The sequence below is a fragment of the Cataglyphis hispanica genome, chromosome 22 (assembly GCF_021464435.1).
Source record: "Cataglyphis hispanica isolate Lineage 1 chromosome 22, ULB_Chis1_1.0, whole genome shotgun sequence".
NCBI classification, from domain to species: Eukaryota; Metazoa; Arthropoda; class Insecta; order Hymenoptera; family Formicidae; genus Cataglyphis; species Cataglyphis hispanica.
Genome location: NC_065975.1, coordinates 567,659 through 592,977, shown reverse-complemented (window position 1 = coordinate 592,977; position 25,319 = coordinate 567,659). Strand labels below are relative to the sequence as shown.

At 37.3% G+C, this 25,319-nt stretch overlaps 2 protein-coding genes across 6 annotated transcripts in view; one reads left to right on the top strand and one right to left on the bottom strand.

Annotated features, from left to right (window-relative positions):
• LOC126857564 (fasciclin-2) overlaps positions 1 to 6,893 on the bottom strand; it is a 90,907-nt gene extending 84,014 nt beyond the window's left edge. For all 5 annotated transcript variants that reach the window (XM_050607137.1, XM_050607139.1, XM_050607138.1 and 2 more), the window contains exon 1: positions 6,568 to 6,893. In XM_050607137.1, the coding sequence (XP_050463094.1) occupies positions 6,568 to 6,622 (55 nt within the window). In that variant the 5' untranslated portion in view covers positions 6,623 to 6,893. The remainder of the gene's footprint in view (positions 1 to 6,567) is intronic.
• Positions 2,299 to 25,319, top strand: part of LOC126857641 (uncharacterized) — a 63,009-nt gene continuing 39,988 nt past the window's right edge. The window contains exon 1 of the mRNA XM_050607287.1: positions 2,299 to 2,316. Within this exon, the coding sequence (XP_050463244.1) occupies positions 2,314 to 2,316 (3 nt within the window). The 5' untranslated portion in view covers positions 2,299 to 2,313. The remainder of the gene's footprint in view (positions 2,317 to 25,319) is intronic.

The following is a 25,319-nucleotide window of genomic DNA, read 5'->3' as shown; positions in this document are numbered from 1 at the left end:
CATATAGAGTACACGATGCATATTTGCGCAGTTATATAATAATAATAATTACAGTGGCGAATAATAATATTTAATTAATAATTAATAGCAAATAATTATTACACATTTATTTTGTTTTATTATATATCTTGTTACTTCTAGGCATATTATTTTACTGAAATTACATAATTAGAGATAATTATAGTTATCTCTTATAGATATATATTTTATATAATTCTTTTATATAAAATTGATTTGCTACATTATTTTTTATTAATAATATTTATATATTATTGTTCACGGAACAATTTTCTAAATCATGTACAACTAATACTGATTCTGAAGCGATCTCTGATAACACCGCGGTTGCCGCAATGCCTTGCTATTGATAAGATATCGGAATGGATTTCCAGACTCGACGGTGATTTAGACAGACGACATTTCAACGAGTCTGCACCCGCTACGCAAACGAGAACAGGTGGTACGTTATTTTCTTACGGTGGTGTTTGCTTGGACGATATCGAACGTACGATCGATATCGCAGACGTATACGCGTCGTTATAAAAAGGAGCACGCTTATATTTATAGACGGACGGAATACAGCAAACGTTTGCAGTAAAAACACGTATTTCAATTACGCGCGATTCAATTATGTGTAACGTCTTTATCGTGCTATTCCGCGCGAGATCACGCGCTTTCCGCATGATAATTTCTTGACTATAACGGAAGAACAAGAGATTTTTTTAGATTTTTACATTTTTTTTAAGGCCTTTATTTAGACGGGATTTTTTACGAGAATAATATAACACGTAGTTTGTGAATAATTTTTACTGTAATTTTAATTTCGCGTTTTATATTGCAACGTTATTTATATTTAATTATTTTTCATTTTCTATTTAAATATTTAATTTAAACATACACAAAAGAATTAATCAGATAAAAACGTTGAAAATTTTTTAAAATAATTTATTGAGCAAAAGTAATATACAATTGTATCATCTTTCTATCTGTATACTATTGTATTATTTTTTTTATCTGAAGGATACTTTTTTAAATTAATGGTTTTGCATCCTTACAAGATAATGATACGGTGTTCATTATTTTTATCGCAATTTTTAAGATTTTCATTTGAGTCACCCTCGTATGTGTGTCTGTATCCTTTTTCTCATAATTATTTTTCTACGTTATATTTAATAATTAAATTAATTTCATTCAAATACTTAATATAAAATGTTTTTTGTAATGTTGATTAAAAATTTATTTTTCGAATGTATTAAATATTCTCATTTCTCCACCTATAACTTCGTTTCACATTACGTTTTTATAACCACTTTCTATACTGACTATGCAAACTTTATTCGCGTTATTTTATTTAATGTTAATTAACAGACGTTAATTATAATTTCATAGAAACGAGTTGCATTAATATGCGTTTGGAGTATCGCAAGTTTTGCCTGTATATAAAGGTATATAATTTTGAAATATATCAAAACTCTCTCTAAGCAGCCATTTATCGATAAAAACAGAGAAAAAAATCGCGATTGCAATAGCGAACGTGTGGCGCTGTGTGCGCTCACGCTCCACGAGTTTTACTATCTCATTAAACCTTGCGTCACTTATTATGATCCGCCAAGGATAACCGCTGCTACTTACGCTCTGCAGGATAAATCACCAGTGCTCGAGAACAATTTAATGCCGGATTTTCGCTTTCATGAGATAAAGAATTTAAGAGTCGTCGAACCGAGATAAAAAAAATCCTCAAAAATATTTATTTTAACTTTTTTCAGAATCCGATTATTTTTTATATATATATATATATATATATATATATATATATATATATATATATATAAAAGAAACACAGCTAAATATTTAATTGTTAATTTCTCTTTTCTTATAATAAAATAATATACAATTATTTAATCAATGATGAAAGCAAGGACGGAAAGATAAAAATAACAAGAGAAGAAGCTACACAAGGACATATATATTTTATATACAACGTGAATTTTCTCCTTCTCGAGAATGGACGATATACAAAATGAGAAATATAAATCTGCACCACCAGCTCATCTAAAAATAATACTTTGTATTAACGTCACGAAAACATGACCGAGAGAAAAAAGGGCTTCCATTACGTTAGTTAAACAAGTTGCTTCGTGATCGAGCAAAACTTCCTGTTGACGACTCACGACGCAACATCCATTTGCGCAGACTCATCACAAACAATTCGATAGCACGAAATCTGGCACGAATGCTTGCAACGCGATGACCACATGAGATAAATGAAATCGAGATGATAAGCAGTACTCGTTGCAATCGAATCGATATCAAATGGTGCGTATTTAATAGAGGCTTCGACCGGATATTTATGATATTACATGCAATTACATCGTATGCAATTTTTTTTTCCATCAACGCGAACGCGTATCACGTATCTCTTTGGATTAAAACTGTAAATAAAAATTGTAGATAATATAAGAAATATTATAACGCACACGCGTTTCTCTATTTAGAATGTTTTCATTTTTTTTTTTACGAAATAAATTTTTGCAACAAAACTGCAAATAATAGAATCACGATAATCGAGACCCTAGTAACATGCTACAAATGGTACTATTATAAACGATCTGCTGTGAGGCAAAACAAATTACCGCGTGCTAGAATCGTAATTAAAATACGCCTGACGGTCCCCTGAAGCAATAAGCGAAAGCAGACGCTTTGTTGCGTGTCCGGTGGTCGCTTTTACCGCCAAAAAGATCCGTATTTAAGCTCCGCCGAGCCGGGTTCGTTTCCGCGTCGTTCTCGGCCCAGGAGTTTTTCCTCTCACTCACAGACGATCGCTAATTATTGACGGTGGGGGAAGCGCGCATTAAGGATCCCTCTCTTTTCTCCTCCCAACGCAACAGCAGGGTTGAATTCGTTTTTACGTGTTTTACTGTGTCCGTTAAAAAACCGCCGCGGCTCATTAACCGGCGCCGCGGTGTTTCCGCCGAACACATTTCTCCTAGTCGCGAGCGGCGCAATAACCGTATAATCAACGCGTATCTCTCTCTCTCTCTCTCTCTCTTCTCGTAAATAATCGCGGCGCCAACGCGACGGGACACGGCGTTTTCCTATTGCTTTTCTTCTCGATTTTTTTCTTTCGACATATGATCAGATACGGCGCGGAAAAATGCACTATAGCGAATTTCTTCCGGCGCTCCACCGATTCGAGTTTATCGTTTACCGCGCGTTTACTTTAATAGAGAAATAACGAAGAGGGAATGGGGAAGAAAACGCGAACTCTCTCTCTCTCTCGGCAACCTAGTTGTTAAATGTCGAAAATTTGAAAGCGCTCAACTTGTGATTAAATTGTGGAAAAACATTGACTGTGTGTATGTGTGTATTCGTTGCAGAAAGAGCATCCTGTATTGTACAATAAATGGACATCGTGTGATAGATATCTAATTAAAAAGGAATATTACGATTATAAGGAAAATGTCACAAAATACAATTTAATTCTTCGAATTCGTTAATATTAATGAATTTGTTTTTGTACTTGTTTTAGAGCTTGTGTAAATTTTCAAAAAGAACGCTTGAACATCTTCTTTAAAATTTAAAGTTGTCATTGTGTTTGTGTCGATGATAAAAATCTCTCATTCTTAAATGATCGTTATCTCTGTAAGAATACCTTTCAGAATTGTTTCAATAATCTCTTCTTATTGTTCTGCAGTTTAAAATTACATCCTGTATAATTCATTTTTCAAAACAACCTAATCACGCGCATTCTTTAATTAATCCTTAGGAATTTGATAAACTGACTTTTTCCATCATTGTACTGCTTTGTTGAAAAGACAGAACAAGTTCTACAGTGACGGATGACACCAAAGTTTCCGTAGACACGCGCATCAATCTCGCCCAGCATAGGTCTCGGCGATGTGTACCTGGTACAAATATTTCCCAGGGGGTTCACGACGAGCGTGCCCCGGTCGACGTAACGACGATCCATACAATTAGACGTAACCGTCAACCGCTATAATTTATACGTTCGTCGAACAGACCGCGACAATGAAATGGCACGAAAAAAAAAAAAAGAGTGAACCATCGTCGTCTAAAGCGAGAAACTCGCGATCGAGAGTGACGGGGCGTTGTAATTTACGATGCAATCGGGGAAAAGAGATCAAGCGAAGCCCTTTTATCTGTCCAGGCATCTCTCACGACTTTTTTCCATCCTAGACTCGAAGTCTCTATACGTCATTGTTAAAGGGTAAGGTGATCGCTCGGCATCTCGTCGCACTCCATTCATACGGAAATATATCCGTCTATTGTGAGGCTATCGTGATCTTATCGTGACCATGCAATTCGAAATCGTCACGTTTAAATTTTGTTTAAAGAAAAGAAAAAAAAAGTAGCACGCGCGATTCTAACATTGTTCAAAACATTCATTTTATTAGCTAACTAAATTAAATTATTTTCGCGTGAAATTTCTCTAATGAAATGCATTCCGTGATTTTATTATCGACGATTTAGGCTGCTCAAATATTAGAGAAAAAGATAAGTAAAGGTATATCAAAGGAGCCGATCAAGGGGCTTTCAGTTTCTACTATAGAAAGGGAAAGAAACACGTCTGGCAAAGAGAATAACCGTGTAAGGTAAACGCTGGAAAGTGAAACGTATCAGCGAACGGTACTTTTCCAGCATCCTCCTTCTCCCTTTCCTCTTTCTCTCTCGTACGACGCTTGTTTATAAATTACGGGCGACGACGCTCGTGTAAGACGAAGAGACAACGCGAGAAGGAGAAGAAGGAGAGGAAAAGGAGATGTTTCGAGTTGATTCGACGAAACCGGACCGCGCGACAAAAAAGAACGAGATAAGAGACGAAAAGAAGAGAAAAGGAAGAAGAAAAAAACGCGCAGTTCGACGACGACCTTCGCGGGTCATGAACGGACGATGGAGAAACGAAAGAGAGAACACTCGAGAAGAAAAGCTCAGAGAGAGAAGAGAGAGCAGAGCCTCTCTTCTTCGCAGCAATTTGGCGTGAGATTCACGTCAGGTACCAGCACCAGCGAGCGAGGTCGAACGAGCAATTTCGAGAAAAGTGGTCGGGGTATGCAATAGACCACCGCTTCTGACTTATGTACAGGTCTCTTTTCCACGAATTCCCCCCCTCCCTGCCCCTTTAACTTCGCCAAGACTAAGCGCTCGCATTCTATTGTTGACGAAGCATCCTCTTCCAGAGAACATCACAGTCGTTTCTAACAGGTGCACCGAACGAATCCGTTTGCACAGGTGCAACAATGAAGGGGCAGCCCTTCTTCAAGTTCATTCTTAAGAAGAATCCGAGACTGCGGAAACTTTTCAAGGTTGTTGCTCGCGTATCCAGAAACGAAAAGTGCGACAGAAATTATATCCGATGAGATATCGCGAGAAAAATCGTGAAAAGTTGCCAAGTATTTTTTTTTATTAGAAAAAAAATTGAAGAATCAATATCTGTTATATTTTCGGGATATTGTAAGGACACGAAATCAAAATTGAGATGATCAATAATTTTTTAAAATTCGTTTGCGATATAAAATTTTTTTAAAATTTATGAAATAATATATATATATATCTTTTTAAAAATCTTTTATTATATATCTAATATATAATTTTTAATAATATATATTTATTTAATTATTGCAATAAAGCATTTTTGAAAAAAGTATAATGATTTCTCAAAATTCTTTTACGGTATAATGTTTTAGAATTAATTTTCGAAATAATATTTAAACATCGATTTAATTGTTGCAATAAAACCTTTTTTGGAAAAATTATTAAAAACCAACTATTTATTGCTATAATTATATCAAAGAAAATAATTCATTAAACTTGTTTATATTATTAATGAGAGAATGATTTTAAAGATATATTGAGTGCGATAATATACTCGAAACATGCTGCTTCAATTTTATATTACACAAATAAATTTGATCAAAACACGATAATTTGTTCAAAGATAAACTATCGATCACTTGCAATATCTCCGACATCAAGCTTCTCTCGATATGATTCACGTTTAAACGCAAACGCAAATGATTCATCGCTGACGAATTCAGCGCATGCAGAATGCAATTGTGCGTGTGGATCGGCCGTCAGGAAATCGTGTCCGAGACGCGCAACAGGACGCCGCGTATCGCCGGTATCGTCGGGAACAAAAGCGAGGAAACTGAGTACCGCGACAGGTAAAGGCCGGACAGACGGTTGGTAGCGACCGTTTCGAATTCAAACGAAAGCGCGCGCGGGCGTCAAATTCAAATTCGCGAAGCGCCCGTTAATCGCGCGCTCATCCAACCGCCTATCGAATATTCGGCAACGGTACGAGACGATTAACCACCTGCTGAGTGTACTCGCGTGCCCGTCCTCACCTTTGTAGTCCGTTCCTCTCTATCTCACACACACACACAAACACACAGTTACACACATACTTTTTACACCGAAGCGCGGTGAACGGTACCGCAGGAACGGTTGCGGGTGAGAAACCGCGTGCGAGATTTCTTCGATAACGGATTTCACGTTTAATCGCGCGATATCCTGACGTGCACGATCCGAATATCCTGATGTGCTTACCTGTGAGCTGTAGCAACAGGACAGCGATCGCGATACAGGCGGGACGATCTGCCATCGTTGACGTGTATTCGCTGCCTCTTCTTATTTTCACTCTCCTCGAGAAACGAGTCTTTCGCCGTTCACCGTTCACACCGTTCTCGTTCCTAGTTCACAGTTCGTTATTTTTTTTTTCGCCGCGCTTCACTGACACCACACGCGATCGATGGAGATCGGGATCGATGGAGAAAACCGTTAAACGAGATTACGCATTCTTACGTACTTCGCGGACCGATTATAATGACACGTACCGTATGTCGCGCACGTCACGTCGTCGCGCTGGCCGATCTCGAACTGTGACTGTGGCGGGGAGAGTCACGTACGCGCGCTCGGCATGGCCTTCGGCCGCGCTCGGCTATCTCCGCCTCTCTCCGCCGACGTCACGGTCCCCGTCGGCACGCAGGTACGACGGCGGGCAGAGTAGGGGAAAAAATGTCGGCCGATTCGCGAGCACGCACGCACGACCTTCCGCGGACAAATCTTTCTTTCTGCTAGAAATTCACACCTTCTCCTGCCATATCCTTCCCGGCGATATCCTCCTAATGTAAGTTGACTTTGTATTTTCTTGATACTGTATTAGACTGCGAGGCCAATCGACAAATTGTATTTGTAACACGATCTCTCGCACTCGAAACGTATTGAAAAAAAATATCGGTCGAAAACTCTCTCAAGCTTGCCAATCGAAAAAAAATTATCTTACAGTTGTATCGAGGATGTTCTTGTGTTATAAATACAACTTTTCTCGTCGAGAATTGAATCGAGAGTTAACCTCGAGTTTAATTGCGAGTTATTACGTACATTCTTAAAGCTCTATATATTTGCAGTACAAGTATTAAAGGTTGTTGAAGGTTACTTCCTTCTGTTATTTTTCGATTATGTTGAGAATTTGAGAGGCGTACATGAACGCGTATGTTGTTTATAACTTAGATGAAACTATATACGCGTTAGTTTAGATTCTTTTACACGTCGTAGGGGCCCGATATTGCCGCGCTACCTTCCATATATATCGACTCTTTCTCGATCGACCATTTATTTTCTCTCCTACGTCGCTGCATCGTACGCTCGTAAACACGGGTATAACACACTTTCCCAAACGAATATAAATCTCCCGACAGCAAGGGATTTTTGTTCATAGGATATATATATATATATATATATATATATATATATATATATATATATATACAGCAATCTTGTTTTCGGAATTTGTTTCGCTCTATGCTCTGCCCGCAGGCATATGCAAAAATCGGCGATTTATGATTGCGTCATATATATATATATATATATATATATATATATATATATATAGTTGCCATGGATAACGGGTATCGATGCAATATGCTCTAGTGATAAAAAATGAACACTAATCAATTGGCCACGGCAGGGCAACATGAAATAAGATTGATAGACTTTAGCTTAAACAATTGTCATTTGCATCTTATTATAAATCTGCAAAAGAAATTGAAAAAAAAAATTAATAAATTTTAAATGATATACATATATTTAGAATACATTTTTTTCTTTTTTATTTTACATTGAGTTGGATATCAATCACAATTATTTAGCAATTAGTAAAAAAATCACAATTATTTATTATTACGCTTAATTATTTAATATCGATCTTTCTCCATATTTACGCCGAGCTGATTAAATAATATTATTATATAAACAAATATATTACGTTATTACAAATTCTATTATTTAATATCTAATAGAACTAAATGACGATTAAATTTGCTGTGATATACCAGAAAAAATAATATAATACTAAAAAAAATACATAATCAGTTATGAAAAGATCCGTTAACATGTAATTTTATATATGTTCGTATAAAATGTTATCAGATTTTTTTATAATTAATTATGGTTATATTATACCATTTTCTTCTCGAATATTTTTTAATTGTTACGCGAATTTTGTGGCTCAATTAATTTCCGGAATTCATGGCAGACGTATGAAAATATACGTTATTTTTATTATTATTTTATCACGTCGTCGCGTTTAATGAATTTCTACGTTGTCACAAGTTTTACAACCCGTCCGTTTTTGTCGTTCGCGATGATCATAATCGTCTAAAATTCCAAAGACTGATAACACATCTCGTATTTACGCAAATTAAATTCGTGCAAATATTGCCACGGTGTTAAGGTCCGTAATTACGTCTCTCTCATGTACACAATTACTCGAAAGATTATGATGCGCAAATATAACGTAGCTTATTTCGAGTTTACGTAGGAACATGCTTGATGAATGGAAATATATAGAATTGAAAAATCAAAGTCATTATGTCACATAGTAGAATCGACAAATTTCCTTCACGGCAAGGATACAAAATTTTTCATATTATTTGTAAAGAAAGATAAAGATCTGTTAAAATATTATATATTTTCCGAGTATAAAAATTTATAATCTAATTCATATGATAAAAACTGCAACATATTTTTTTTCATTATTATTATTACGTTATTAAAATTACATTAATATCATTGTGGCAAACCAATCGATGCGAAGCAATTATCCTTCAATTACTTTGTTCGGGTACACGCGATGACGTCACAATTTCAAAGTGATACTGCTCCGATGCAGCCTCGAGTGTCCCCCTTCCCCTTTTATTTATTTCGACAAAACCCCATCACTGGTTACGGCTTCAACGTCGTCTTTTCTCTCAAGAGGGTCGTCCTTTTCCAAATAAACCTGCCGACCCTCGCGTGGTATACGGTTTTGGACCCTCGACGTCTTTCGTGACGCGAGAAAACGCGTCTTATGACGATGATCCTAGAGACGAAGAAAGAGCAAAAGATGCAGACCGTCGACGCTTCGCTTGTTTATCATTTGTCAGCGGTCTGTTTACACCGAAGGTTCCAATCGCGGACAAGGGATGCTCTCATGCCTTTTTTTTTTCCGTCGCGTGAAGTCGAGTGGTGACGTTCGCTCTATCCTTCGTAACGTCTGCGTATTGATCGATCGCCTGGCAATAAAGAGGCCCGTGCTTGTTAAGGGACGATTGATGGGTGTTTAAATCGAAAATTGAGCAAGTCATTTTTATTAGATTTTTGAAAAAAGAATAAGAACTTCGTCACATATACACGTGAATGATGATATTCGATACGTCAAAAATCCTGCGGAATTAATTGAACGCTGTCCGCGATTATTTTGAAATTTATACCTTCGGCATTGTGTTTACAATTCACTAGCGAAATGATAACACGTTCCATTTCTAATGCTATTAATCCATTCGAAGTAAAACGGGGCGCGTCTGTTGAGATGATAGATTGTAATTCTCGCGCGCGGCGTCTGCTTAAACACGGCGCTAAGGTTTTATCGTCTTAAAGTTGCCCTTAGAAAAGCCGTCACGTCATTCAGTGGTTTTCCGATGGTTTAGGAAGCTCCCTGAAAGCAGATCTCGTTTCATCCAAGTGCTCGGCGTTTTTCATAACAATAGATATTTTTTTTTCCCAGCAACGAGCCGTTATTTTAATAATAAAACGAGATAATAACGTAATGGTTTAATTTTTAATAATTTCTACAATTCGTTAAAACAACAGTTAAAACAACTTCTATTCTCGTTTTCCAATATTTTAAAATATATATTTGTGTGAGAAGAAAGAGAAAATATTTTTTGGTATAAATATTAACTTCTGTATACAAAAGCAGAACATTTAAAAAGTATTTGCATATTGTGATAGGCAATTTATTAAAAATTAGCAAAATAATGAAAAAAAAAAAAAAATGTGAAAACGAAAGGAAATCATATATAAATGATTAATTTCACTTTTTTGTATATATATTTAGATTTGTAATAAAATTATAGACAAATTTGTAAAGAAATAATTTGATATAAATTTCTATATTTGTTATAAATCATTAATTTGTAAAATTGTCCGTCTGCGTTTTCATTATTCTCTAATTGTCTCACTTAATCTTTCGTTGTCGCGCGTTACGTTGACAAAGATTAATAAACGCTCGTCGCCGGATCGTGGATTCTCGCGCATACATTGGAATTATAAATAATAGAAAAGAAGAATAGGAAACGAGTGAAAAAATTAGATGTCGAAAATTGAAAGATGTTGGAACAAATAATATTTCGAAACATATTAGTATTTTTCGTTTAGAATCGACTATTAAACACTTGAATTTTTATAAATGCATAAAAGAGAGCAGTGCTGAAAGCTCGTAAGAGAAATAAACGGCAGGAAGAAAGGGTGAGATGCGAGACATAAATTTATGAGGGACAAATGATGCGCCCTTCTTCGTCTTTAAGAGCGCGCGCGCGCGCGCGAGATTGCTACTAAATTAAATATTTATTCCACCATCTTTCGCCAGAAAACCCACGCAACGGATTTTTCTCGGTCAATAAACGAATATTTTCATAGTTTTCATTGAATCATCGATTTCTATTGGCAGATTGAAATATGTTTAAGAAGTTACGGTTCTCCGATTTTATGTATATATAATGCGCAATCGATTCTTTACGTTGATATAAAGTAATAGTATGGATTACGAGGCACATTTAGAAAAGAATTTGAGAAAAGGCAAGATTTTCCCAGGGAAAGAGGACTACCTATGAATTAGATTCTCAAAGAACCTCGGTAGATATTCAAAGATGTTGGAGGAAATGAAGCTGCCAGCTTCTGAATTGGAAGTCCGACTCGATAAGAGAATCTGTGCAGAATAAAATGGTTAAATTCAGAAATCTGATTCATGAAATCATATCCTGTTCTATTCTAAATCAGATTTCTGAGACTCGCGTTCCCTTCCTCCTTCGAATATCTTTGTGAAAATTCTATAAGAAATATATCTCTCCTCTTCAACTGGAAACGTCAAATCGATAACATAACACATTAAACATAGTTAGGGAAATGCTCACCTGTATTTTGTACGTGATTGCATTTACGTACAATTACTGATGTACGAACAAAGTTTTTCCGTGTAAGGAGGAAAAACTTTGGTTGAAGAAAGGAAGGAAAAAGTAGGAATACCAAGGAACGTAAGGGCGAAATGAATGGTCGCAATGAATCATTTCTGGTATCAATCTTCAGGAAGGCAACTGGAAAGAAAGTAGATGAAATAGTACCTTTCGCGGAGAGAAAGAAGGGGTGGGGGGGAGGGGAAAGAGAGACACAGCTGTCTGCGATTTTATCCCCGTGGAAAATTTGGATTCTGCCGGAAACGAGATGAGATGCTCTTACATGTTCGCGTTGCGAACGACGTCTCATTTAACGCGCGCGCGTGTCTCATGTTGCAATTTTATATTTCCTCCGAGAAAGTCGCTGTCCTTTTTTTTGTTCATATTTCGTCTTGCGATCTGACTCGATTCGCGAGTAATTTGTGTTAACGACGATTAATCGTTGCCGAACAAATACAAACAATAAGCCCTTGTAATCGCCGCGGCAATTTCTCGTCGATCAATCGTATCCCTCTCTGAACCGCTTACGCGATTAAACTGCCAACAGGTGCGCGCTCTGCATCCGAGGCACGCTACACCGTGTCGACTGTAATTCGGTCGATCATTGATAGGGCGAAGGGAGATTATGGCCGGAGACAAGAGAGTGAGAAGGAGAGAGAGAGGAAAGGTCGCGTCGCGAGCTAGAAAATCAGCGATGAACTCAATCTTTTCCGCATTCGCCTCCCCCTCCTTTTCTCTCTCTCTCTTCTCGCTTTCGCTATTTCCACTTGCCATCCTCTTCTCATTCCTTCATCGAGTACCGCGTATGTGTGTGTGTGTGCATGCAATTGTGTGGGAGCAGGTTCGCCGGCGCCTAAAAGGCAGGCAGCCAGGCGGGCGCCGTCGCTCGAAAGGGTTTCGCCTCGTTCCATCGACGAGGAGAAACGGCGTCTGTCGTCGCCGCTCATCCGCGAGCAGAAGCGAGACAGATAAAACGAGCGCGGGGGCGGATAAAACGGGATACTCTCGGTTTGCGAGAGGAGAGAGAGAGAGAGAGGAGGGCAAAGGAGGGAGAGATGATCCGATGCAGCGCGCCGAGAAGGAGGTTGCGTCGTCATCACGCGCCTCGAATACCGTATCGTTCCAAGGCAACAGCCCGGAAGACGACACCCCGGCAACGTCCTCGTCCTCGACACGGTCTACATGGAAGACCGACCCCGCTCGATTGCTCGGAAAGAAAGAACGAAAAACGGGTTGATGTTTTTTGATGCGGCACGCATGAATCGCGTAGAGGGATATGAAAAGCGCCTGGAGGCTGGGACGAAGTACGCGAAACTCGTTAACGCAGCGGAGGTAAATACAGGAGAGGAGAACGCGGGTTGGAAATAAAGAGAAGCGGATGCGCGTTTCGAAAGGGGTTCGTTTGATGTTGGCATGTTTACCGCGAAATAAGCGCGATTACCGTTCAATCGTCAAGCAAAGATTAATGCCTGCGCGCTCCCGCCATAATTTTCGACATTAAAACGTTATCGATTCGATAGCTGCAGGATACTGCGTAGCTGTGTTTATTTACTTTCTAATCATTTAGATCAAATAAGAATTATTTAACAATATTTTTTCAACATTTTATATATTTTACGATTAATCTTTTTATTCTCGTAAATTTCGAAAGCTCTGCTTTGAGAATTTAATCTGCTGACGAGATGAGATGAGAAAAATATTTCTCTCGATTGTGTGTATATGTAATTGATCAAACAATTTATAATCAATTTGTACTTTGTGGAATATCGAGTATTTCCACTGCGAGCACAGAAACATACACACATGCGTTATTATTAACGTTGTTTTCTCACCTGCCACCGTAAGCTGGAAAATAAATCGCATCGGCGGTTATATGATAACGTTCTATTACTTCGAATCGCTTCCCCGATTGAACTTTACCATGTAATCTTTCAAAGTTGAAACAATCTCGTAGTACATTCAATGCAATAATTTCTCAGAGAAAACGATTGATTTATCCTTAATATCTACAAATATATTAATTGCAAAATACGTTTCTTTTTTCAATCTTATTACTAATCTTGCAAATTATTCATACCGATTCGCGCATACATATGGAATTTTCTTATTGTTGTAAAAATTTCAAAATTGGATTCCGATTTCACTGAGCGAAGGTTGAGATACAATCTTTACCGCGAGTTCTCTAGAGGAGTAAGGGAGAGGTGAGAAGACATCGAGCCCGAGCCCTTCCGAGGAAAGGCCGACGCGCGACAGGCTTCTCTCGCGGTAACAGTGTTACATTTATTTGGTCCCCCGAGTAAGAAGGTGATATTTTTCCAAGGGGGAAACTTTCAAACGCCGACGGTGACTGCTTCTTGCCGTAAAAGGGCGGCATTGTGTCCACGCCTCTCGGCTCCTTTTTCGCGCCCACCTCCTTTCGCTTCTCTCTTTCTCCCTCTTTCTCTCGCCTCGGTCGAGAGTATAAACACTTGGCGACGGGGCCGGAAGGCAAAAGTTTGGTCGGAATGGGGGGTTGGGGTCGGGGGAGAGGGGATTTATTCCTCGTCCGCTTCGCGTGCGCCGATAAGACGAAGGAGACGTATGAGGGCTCGTAAAGCCCGGACGTCGACCGTAACTTACTGATTGACGAACCGTTGGCCGATCTCGAGCCAAGTTTACCGAGGGACCTGAGAACGGACTCGCAAATTCGTTTGGCCGCCGCAGAATTTCCTCCAGGACAGACGAAAAACCCGCTCACTTATTTAATGCGCCGGTCTCTCGCAGTCGCGGCACGAACGCGACATCCCGCTCTGTTCGCAAGAATATACTCGTAGATTAACGCAGTTGCCCTACATGAAAGTTAACATAACGAAACTTAGTGTCGAAAAACGAAAAATTACGCTGCCAAGTCGATGAATTATGGTAAATCGCAGATGAAGAGAAAATGCGTTCGAGGGAGAGAAATTGGATATTCCGAGTCGGAATATAAGGCGCCGATTAATAAGAAATGACGTGAATTATTTAAACCGCGTGCAAGTCTGCTTTACCGCTGCAGCATTTCTTAAAAATGGCTTTGCCCGTTTGTTTCATTTTGAATAACCATCTACGTTTTCCAGAAGGCATAAGCACACTATACTAAATTTTATACAGCACTTTGCGAGGCTGCATTGGAAAAGCGCAAGAAACGGGATACATATAACGGATTTCTAGGCAGACAACTTTTTCGTGTCTTATATATTATATATTAAATTTGTTTATTGGATTACAAAACAAAGGAGACGTATAGTTTTAAATAAATCATCGTGTTTTAAAATTTGTGCACTAAATCTATGTTTAAAATTTAAGAAGCCGATATTTTTAAATATTACTATATATATATATATATATATATATATATATGCGTATATATATTATTTTAAATATAATTTATTTGATTATTTCTCTTTCTTCAATATTAAATATTATAAATTATATTAAATATTTCTCGGTAATTAAACTTGAAATTAAAATTTATTGTTTATAAAATAATCATTAAAGAAAGATCAACTCGCGTGGAGCTCACAAGCGAAAATAATTTCGTGGAACAATTCATTTCTTATTACGAGTACATTTGTAATAACAAGATAATAATGTTAGAGTAGTTTGACTGTGAATATTTTCTCGGTATTGATAACAAAAATTTCAAATGCTCCGTCTGTATACATATACAAACGTTATTCGATGCTGTTGTTTATCGTAAATTTAATACGCCCGCGATATGCGCGCGAGCTCGAATCTGCGATCTGAAATTCGTAAATATTATCGTTGCGAAGTAATATGCTTTCGTTCGAGACACGCCAAGGGCCCCGATGCTGATGTATGGTTCTGAGAAGCGTGCAGACTGCAACTGATAATTAACGGTTCATTCGGGCACGCATAATCGCCATCCGAGTTGACGTTGACGGATCGCTCGTGCTCTCGTGACGTCGTCAGAATATTCAACGAGTAACAAATTAATTTTGTAATTTTGTGTTTAATTTTGAAAAAAAAGAAGAGACGCTATGTTGATTTAATCATCCACCAGCTACGAGATTGCACATTTGAATCATTGGGTTGATTATCGCAAATGCACGTGATGCGTCTTCATTTTAAAGTTCGCAATTTTAGTTTGCTTATCGTAGGTAGTCCGAGAGCGAGAGAGAGAGGACGAAAGATAAACAACGATAAGTGGCAATAAATCAATTGTCGGGAGCAAACAATTTCGCAATGCGAGTATTCTATCATCAATTTGCGTTCTTGTGAGAGGAATCGTAAATTAATATTTTGATGAAGATGTATTTAGAATTGAGATTAACTCTCTAATATCGTATTATCATGTATATATTATCATCAGATAACGCGATCATTTATAGCGATAACGTCGCTCTTGAAACAAGGCAAATTGCAAACATTTTAAATCATATATAATTACATACTTTTTTTATTAATATTTCTCAAACACTAGCAACCTTAATATACGTTTGATTTTTGCATTCTTTTTTTTGTCTAAACCTTCTGGTCTCACATCTGTTTTCCGTCTCGAATCTCCATTGATTATTATATTATTCTGTATCTTACATCTCGCATTATTTTCGTATCTTCTCGGGTTACGATCCTTCGAAGAAGCCTCGGATCATAACGACGTAACGATCGATAGGCCGGATGTGTGCGCATCGGTTGTACCGTGATGATGCCCGGTATCCAGCAGATGAAATTGACAACGTGGAACGTTAGACATTCGTGTAACACACAGGCGCATTGTGGTTCGATCCTAATCCGATTACACGGCCCATTGAAGTCAGAAGTGCGATCTTTTAAAAGGGGCTATCGTAACGCGCGCTTGTTAAACGCCACGCGGAGAGAAGACCGCTTAGAGAGAGAGAGAGAGAGAGAGAGAGAGAGAGAGAGCTGGCAATCGATATTTCCGCGACGCACTCCCTCCGGTTAGCAGCGTAGAAGGTGGATACACGTTGCCAACACAATCCTCCGCGCCCTCGCCATCGGCCAGATAATCTGGCGGGAAGCTCGTTACCCTCGTTGCCGCTCGTATCGCGGAATTACCGGAGTCCTCGAATTTGTACCGCGAGCGAGCCCCCGCTCCCTCCTCCCCTGACTAGGGGGATGATACTAAAGCCGCTATCTTTACTGTCTGCGGCCGGACGAACCGTACAAAGAGGCATCTCGAGCCATATCCTTGCCCGCGTTTATCGATGGCTATGCCGCACGAAAAACTCGCGTAAATCCCAGACAAAGTCTTTCCCACGTATCCCAGTTTTTCCCCGATACCGCGTACGATTTTCCTCGATTTTCGATACACCGCGAAAGCTGCTCGAAACATACCCGATTTCTGCGACTCGATTCGGCTTTCATAGCAGTCGGAGATATTTTTGCACGAATTTATTTTTTCACATATAGATTACGTAATACATATAGTGCATGTATAATACATGCGTATTAAAATACGGGAAAATCAATTTACGAGAAAATTCCGCGAGCGTTAATATTTGTGAAAATTTAATAGGAATTAAATAAATATTGATTTGTCGACGCAATATTATCAAAGTGATTCTATTCCATTAAAAGATATTTTGACATAAACAATTTTTACTTTATATTTTGTACTTTTACATAAATGATTAATGTTACTACATAAAGTTATAAATTAAAATATTACATTTCATGTTTATTCCCCGGGATTTCTTTTAAGCGCTTTTACTATTATATTATAAAAATACACTGAGAAATATCTGATTTTTTTTTTTTTTCATATTCATTCGATATATCGAGAATATGAAATCTTTACAAGCAACGACAAGTAGGCGCCTTTTGAAATTGTCACGTTTTTATGGACGCAGTTTGATAAGGTAAGCGGATAAACTATTGCGCAGACGTCGTAAAACAATAGTAAAGATGAGAAGCTATTTTTTTTTGCATGAGTTATCTTTTTTAAATATTTTACTCTGTTATAATTGGATATCTTCTTGCGCATTAGCCGCAAACATGTTTTCTGGTCTGCAACAAAATGCCACGGGCATTTACGAGAAACACAGACTCTTCCATCCTTTGCTAGTTACGAAAAACAGTTGTGGATATTTTTTTTCTTTATTAGCAAACCTTTCTTTCAACCGACAACCTCAATAGCATTAATTAATTTGTTTGGAATTGAGAGATGCTAATATAATTTTGATGTTTAATTTTCAAATTGCTTTATGTATTCTCAACAACAGCATGTGAATTTGATAAAATTATGGAACGGAATTAAATATCCAGATTATTCCATAAACTATATCATAAACTATCCCAAAATAAATTGTATGCGAGATTTTCTTTGAAATAATATCGTATTTTCTAAAATAATAAGACAGTATAATGCCGTGTTATACTAATGTCTGTACCTATCTTCCGCAGATTTTTTCGTTCGCCTTTTACTCAAATTAAAGGCCATTTAATCGTACTTAATAGAAGTGCAACGGTACACGCGGCTGCGTTCAATTTTAATATACAAATGGAGCCAATATACTCTAAAAGGGATAATTGCATTAGGCCAACTCTCGATATAGATGGTCATAATTCAAGAACCCATTGCCCATCTATTTAGAACGTCCACAAGCGACGTGGCGACCCTTTATTTAAGTGTACATTGCCCCTGGCTCTCTCGCCGTGCTTCTCCATCCGCCACCGATCGAGAACCGTCGAATAAATGATCGACGAAACGGGAGAGGAAATTTATATCTCATTTGCTCGATACGTTTCTTCCCTTAAGTACAAGGCGCGCCTTTCATCGTCCTATATTCACAAACATCGCACACAAGTAAAAGCGTAAGTGGCTTTCGCGCGAAAGAATTTTTTGATGCTGAAAAAATATGCGATATAAATTTACGCGCAAGAGAACGAACATAATTAGAGAGAGAGAGAGTATCGAAGTTTTCTGTTCTTTTCAAATGGATTCTTAGATACGATTTGTGTCATCTATTTTTAACATATTTATTCATACAAGTAACATGTATTTTAAAACAAGCTTACATTTTGTGATGAAATTTATTCAACTTAATTTTGTATCGCTTGTATATATCATTTTTTTTTTTTTGTATAAATTTTTGTATAAGTTTTTTTTTGTATAATTTTTTTTTTGTATACGTTGAAAAATTCTTTAGAAAAAAAATTGCTTTAAAAATAAATTTTATTAAAGAGGAAAGTGTGAAACAAGAAAAAATTGTGTGTGAGCTTTTGAAATTTCGGATTTAGATTCATAACGTGTGCGCGCATTACTGTTGTTACGAGAGACATAATTCTCATAACAAACGAAACTTTATATTCGCTTTATAAATGCTTTCCTTCTACTCTCGCAGGAATGTTTACGAATGTAAGAGAAAGGGACAAAACGCGGAACAATACGGAAAATCTCAATTCCCGACGGAAAATTCTCAAGTGCACTTTGCCGCACAATAACGCGCGCCAAGTGCAATGAAATTTTTCACCACTACAGTTTAACAATAGCAATTTTTATTTTGAGTATCACACGACATAACGATAAAAACAAAAAGTGCAATTGGCTTAAAGTATTCACATATTTGCAAATAAAGTTTTGCTTGCGTCGTAATGTAGAGATATTTTGGTCGATGATACGTTGTTACAATGCATGCAGAAATATCAATTAAAGTATAGATTTGCTAAGAATGACATATCTATTTTTAGCTTGCAGTTGTATAAAAAAATATTAAGAATATATTTATTTGAGTCATTAATGTTAAATATACAAAAAAAAAAAAAAAAAAAATATAAATATAAAATACAAATATAAAACATAAATATATATAAATATAAAATTTAAGAATAAGTATAGAAGAAGAAAATAAGAATCTATCAATTTTCTTTTTCCTAAAAGGAAAATTTATCCTCGATAAATTAAAAGGATTAACGTAATTACATTCAACATGATCGGTCACAGATTTGTCTCTCGTTAAAACTCTCCCAGTCTCTTATGTCATTTGTTTTACGAGCGATAGTAACATTTTACTCTTTTACGAAGCGCCAAAAATTCTCCGCGATCTCTTTTACGAGAAACATGGAGCTGGCCGGAATCTCGTTTCGACATGGAACTAAAAAAGCGTGCGCGTCGTCCGCGTATTTTTCGCGGCGATCTCTCGCAGGCGTCCGACAGGCGTCCGAGTATTCTGGCAATCGACCGGGTATCCTGGACCACCTCCAAGGACGACGATCTGGGTTAACGTCGCGAATTCGTGTCGCGACGCCACCGACGCCAGCGTTGTGCCGGTTTACGTCTTGAGACCCCGCCTGACGAATTGGCTTTGAGGCTTACACCACCGCCAGCAAATCGATAGTCCGTCGTTTTGCCCCGGCGGTGTGTGGTAAACGGGATATATCCCGAAGGAGATAAAGCCCGGGGAAATAAAGCGAATAGAAGCGCGGCTGTGAGGCAAATTTTGCGGATTCGGGTCGATGTATGCATCGACGACGCGCGTCGTTATCGAGGCGTGATCGTGGGCGGACAGAGAAACGTTATTGTACGGTTCGCAACCCTTTCGCTACCCTCGGGACGACATTACAAATGCGATGCATCGTCTTACAAGGCTCGGGAAAATGTATACGAGATGCGCGGTCGCGTTTACATATATTTCCCGAGAAGAACTTTTGGAAGGCTTTCTCTACGAAGGCAACGTTTTGTGCTGCGAAATTAAACTGCGACATATAAAGATATCTCGTATAAAATTTAAGATTTGCTAGAGAGAGAGAGAGAGAGAGAGAGAGAGAGAGAGAGAGAGAGAGAGAGAGAGAGAAAATTATGGAATAGAATATTTTCGCGAATTTTGCAGAATTTGCTTTTAAATTATTATATCGAATTCTCGCGAAAAGTGGCTGCGTTTAACAACACGTTAGAGCATAAACGAAACCACTGACCTTTCGCTGATCTGACGTGCATAACGATTATATTTTTAGTCCCTTCTTATTCACGCAACCCCACGTATATTTCGCATTAAGGTGAACTCTGCACTTTAATGAACCATTATTACGTCGTCACGCTCGGCAATGTTTTCAACATTTTTCGCATTTGATCGATCTCCGCATCCTGTCGTCGATCGATTTGTGCATTAGTCCAAGTGTACAACCGCTGTTACGAGATTTCACGTAGACCGATATCTTTCGACCCAGATACATACAACATCGGGCGGACGCATTTATGCCGATGGAATCGCTGTAAATGTAGCATAAGCGGGAACATCAACGCCATAAGGTCTAGTACGTGCAGCGTGCACTTAAGCCGACGATCTAACCACCCGGTATATATTTATTATATTTGTTCAAGGCTGATGCCGCTGCGCTTTAATACCGCGCCTATGCATAATAATTCGTATAATACGCGGCAATATGCTACGGTATTGTTTGGCGATTGAGAGTAGGAGGGAACGGAGAGGGTGAGTGGAGGGTCATAAAAACATTATGAGTGGATCACAAAGTGAAATTATGGTACGTTCAACCTGCGGAAGGGTAAATTTGACAGATGCAATGAGACGATATCGATCGGGTTCGCTGTGTTAACAGCTGCGCCGTTATCAGTGCGACGACGTTCTTTTCGATTTTCATTATACGTGATCTTTTTTGCAATGATTTTCGCCGAAAATACAGGTTTATCATTTAGTAATCGAATATTAAATCTATTTAATATTTAATCATTAATAATATAGGACTTATATATAATTATAAAATATTATAAAATATTTTTAAAAATAAATTTAAAAAAATATAAAATTTCTTTACACATTTTTTTTCAAATTTTCTCAAAAATTGTGCCATATTATTAGATAGTCTGAGAAGCCTGGCACATTTTGTTTTATGCAGGTGGATTTATCCATCATATTCATGACATTGATGTCTATGTTATCTTACTCAAATGTGAAGAATACCAAAGTACATTATGTAATGTTGCAAGAACCTGCGCGAATATATTCTCAGATATTCTGAATATATCGTAGAATGTAAAAGAATTTTTTAAGAAAATTTTCAATGCATGGTAGAATAAAAGTATAAAATCACAACAAATAATAATAGAAAATTAAAGGCAAAAATATGTTCTGTCTCATAAAATTAAAAATATGTTGCATTTGATTCTCAGTTTTAAAGAGATATGAATATCAAATTGTATCCCCTGAAAAACATTTGCGAATGTTTAATGTTAATATCATAATATTATCATATTAAAATATTTCAACCAAGTTGATGTTAAAATTTTTACAAAACGCGGGTAATATATACAAAAATTTAGAGTTATTATTCTTTTGAATATTGTATAGAATATTGTATTTATAAACGCGCGTGCATACCGCATTGTATCGCATATATTTTTTAACACGAACAAAATAGCACGAGGATAGTTTGTGACGGGAATCGAATACTCGTATTTATTGTATGTACTACAATACATCGATCGTCAATTTCGTACAATAAAAACGTGACCGAAAAATTCTTTGTACCATCACATTGAGTCTCTATTTTTAAAACTATTTCCAAAATATTTTCTGTATACTAAATAATAAATGAAATATCCGGTAGAGAAATTAATTTCCAATCAGATGAAAAGCTTTCGTTAAAATTTAGGTCTTTGAATCATCACTGTGTGTATTAATTGCAGAGTTATTGTTAATTTAAGCACATTAATGGAAATTATTTTATCGTCTTTTATATTGTAATGGATATTACAATCGGGCGTTATTCAGGAATAACCATAACAAATCATCGAGGTTCTCGCTTGGATCGATTCCAAAACGCTGTAACACGCGAGGTACACGTGTCGCACGACGCATCCATGTCCGCATATCTCACCAATTTGTTACGGATGAAAAACACAAGCGCACCTAGTCATCGCGCGTTCATATTTTACTTTTTCTTCCTGTCACTGTTTTCCGATATGTGTCTGCCGCGCATGTGTCACAATCAGCTGACGGATTGGCGCACCGTGTGACGATTCCGGAATGCACGCTATTCTCTTTTGGAACTTAACGATGGGCGAGGATAACGATGCGCGTTTTAATTTCAACAAGCAGAAATTATAAAATGTGCAACTGCTCTTGTCACACACAGTGCAATTATTTTCCATGAGTAAACTCTTCTCTTATAGATTCTTAAAATGTTTTGTTGCCGAGAAAATTGTATTCTTTGTATCATTCATAACATTAATTTAATATCTTTTATGTGATACATCAAAATATAGAATAAAATTATAAGAAATTCTAAGACAAACAGACAAAAATTAAAAGAAAAAAATGTTTTTGTTTTCTTAATATATATAGAGGAGAATAAGACGCTAAAATACAGCGTGTTAGCGAATATGGTGGGTTAGAATATTCATATTTCCAACAATAAGAACCACTCCGGGTTCTTTGGTCGATTTCTTCGGTTATAACTTGCCGAAATCGTAATGCACGGCCGCGGCCGTGCCTTCGCCTGTTTTCCCATTCTAATTTACAGTCTGTCAAAGCTACGTGCCGGTCCATCACTCAGGCACTCATATCGTGGAAAATATGCATAATTCATGGGACGCGTACAATATCCGCGGAGGTCGACAGACGAGCGTTGCCCGAGCTCACGGCTCGGCGATCGACCACTTGAAAACTCGCCGCTACTCGAATTTGTATGCTCGATGTGAAACCCCGGCCTCGATGGGGTGCATCCAGGCATACCCGCCCCGGGTTCATTTGAAATATCTAAATGGATTAATTTTATCGATCGAGCCGCGTTGGACCGGGACGCGAGACGAGACAACATTAACTCTCCCGCGCTGAGAGGAGGAGGTTTGGCGAATTTCCGATACCGCCTGAAACGCGCAATGAGAAATATCGCAGACGAGGATTTGCAATAAACGTCAAGTTCTTAAAGAGTCTGTCATCCGTCGCGTAAGAAAATTTCCTCTCTCTTTCAAAATATGTACTATCTTAAATAAATGGTTTTGTTAAATTGTTATCTTTACGCTCTTGCTCGAAAAAAACGCAATCTACAGTTATTCTCGAGAATCACGTTGCAGTTTTCTCTATATATGGCGCGCATTGTGCAGCTTCTTTTCGCGAGTTTTCATCACGAACGTTTTCATCTCGCCGTTTTGCGAACGTTTTCTCGCATTTTTGCGAGTCACGTATGAGACGCGCGACGCGGTCGCGAAAATAAAGAGGAACAACAATGTCGTCCCGACGACGTCGTCGTGGCTATTACGCTAAAGGTCGACGAATTTCCCCGGGCAACCAGTTTCGCGACGTTTGTCCGACGAATCCCGTGGGGAAATGCGCCGGAAGGAACCGCATACATGCACACACGCACGTACGTACTACCAGTTCGATCCGGAAAGGCCGTGTCCCATGGCACGGCTCGCCTTGTGCGTAAAACACGTGTCAGTTCGGCGAGCCCTGCCTCTGTCACCCACATCCTCATGGAGAGCAGCGTGTCGCTAATACGGTCTCTTCATCGTCGACATGCTATCGACAAGTCCACCTGCTCCCGCGTGTGCTATCGACTTTAATGCGCACGAGCAATCGCGTCATCGCGTGGGACGCAACATCTTCGACGAAACTTGATGAATTATGCAGTTCAGGCTATTGTAGGGAAGGATAATATTTCTTTTGCGATATGGAAATAAGTATTTGTTAAGACATGGGAGAAATTAAATAATTCAAAGTATAAAAAATGTAAAATTTTTCGTACTTTCTTTCTCGCGTATATATGTTTCGATTTTATTATTTCAGCATTCTGTTTTATTTTTTTTTTTTTTTTTTTTTTTTTTTTAGCTATGAGTGTTTTCATTTTTCTTTTATAGCGTATGGAATTTTGTGGGGCATTTTTACTTTCATATGACAGGTGTTATATTGGAACAAATATTTTCTCCATTACTCAACATGCTGGTTTTGACGTAACATGCATATGATTTTTCGCCCTGCAATAAATCGACAGTTCTCAAAAGCGATATATGTATACATATATACACTATACATATTTAAAAACTGTTATATCGGTCAATTTAATATTAACTTTATATTGATTATATATATGTCTAAATAAAACATATTAAATTGTATTGTATTTGTAAGCTTAAAGAGTATTAAACCAAATATTTTCCAAGGAACTTTAACATATAATACGCGTATGATTTTTTGCTCTGCAATAAACCGACTCTTTTGACGACCGAATCTTTTAGAAATAACATTATACGTATGTCTAAAATTAATATATTATGGATACATTAGTTCTCATGTATATATGTGTATATATATATACGCATACATGCACTACAGTTAATTAGATTTGATCGATCACACCTGATCAAGCCTAATTGTAGAATGAATCAATATATACCGATATTATATAATAAGTTTAATATGCTTACTGATGTTACAGTCTTATTTGTTTAACTTTCGTTAATAATTGGTATCCATGAGAAATCAAATGCAGATATACAATTAAATATTTTACTTTAATCAAATTCATTACTACTGCCAATTAGCAAGAAAATTAATATTATAGAAATGCTAATTTAATATATTAGTAAATTCACTTTTAAAAAATATTTATAGCAAAAAATTAAAGGTATTGTAAATAGAATTAAAAAATATTAAAATTTTATAAATGCATTAAACACGAGATACTATAATTTATAATTCATATGATAATAAAGTAGTGAAAAATAAGAATTCAACAATTATATTGATTATATCTACGTCTAAATAAAACATTAAATTATATTATATCTCTATTATATCAGCTTGATATCAATTTTTTTGAAAATTTTGAGATTTTTATTAAATATTTTAT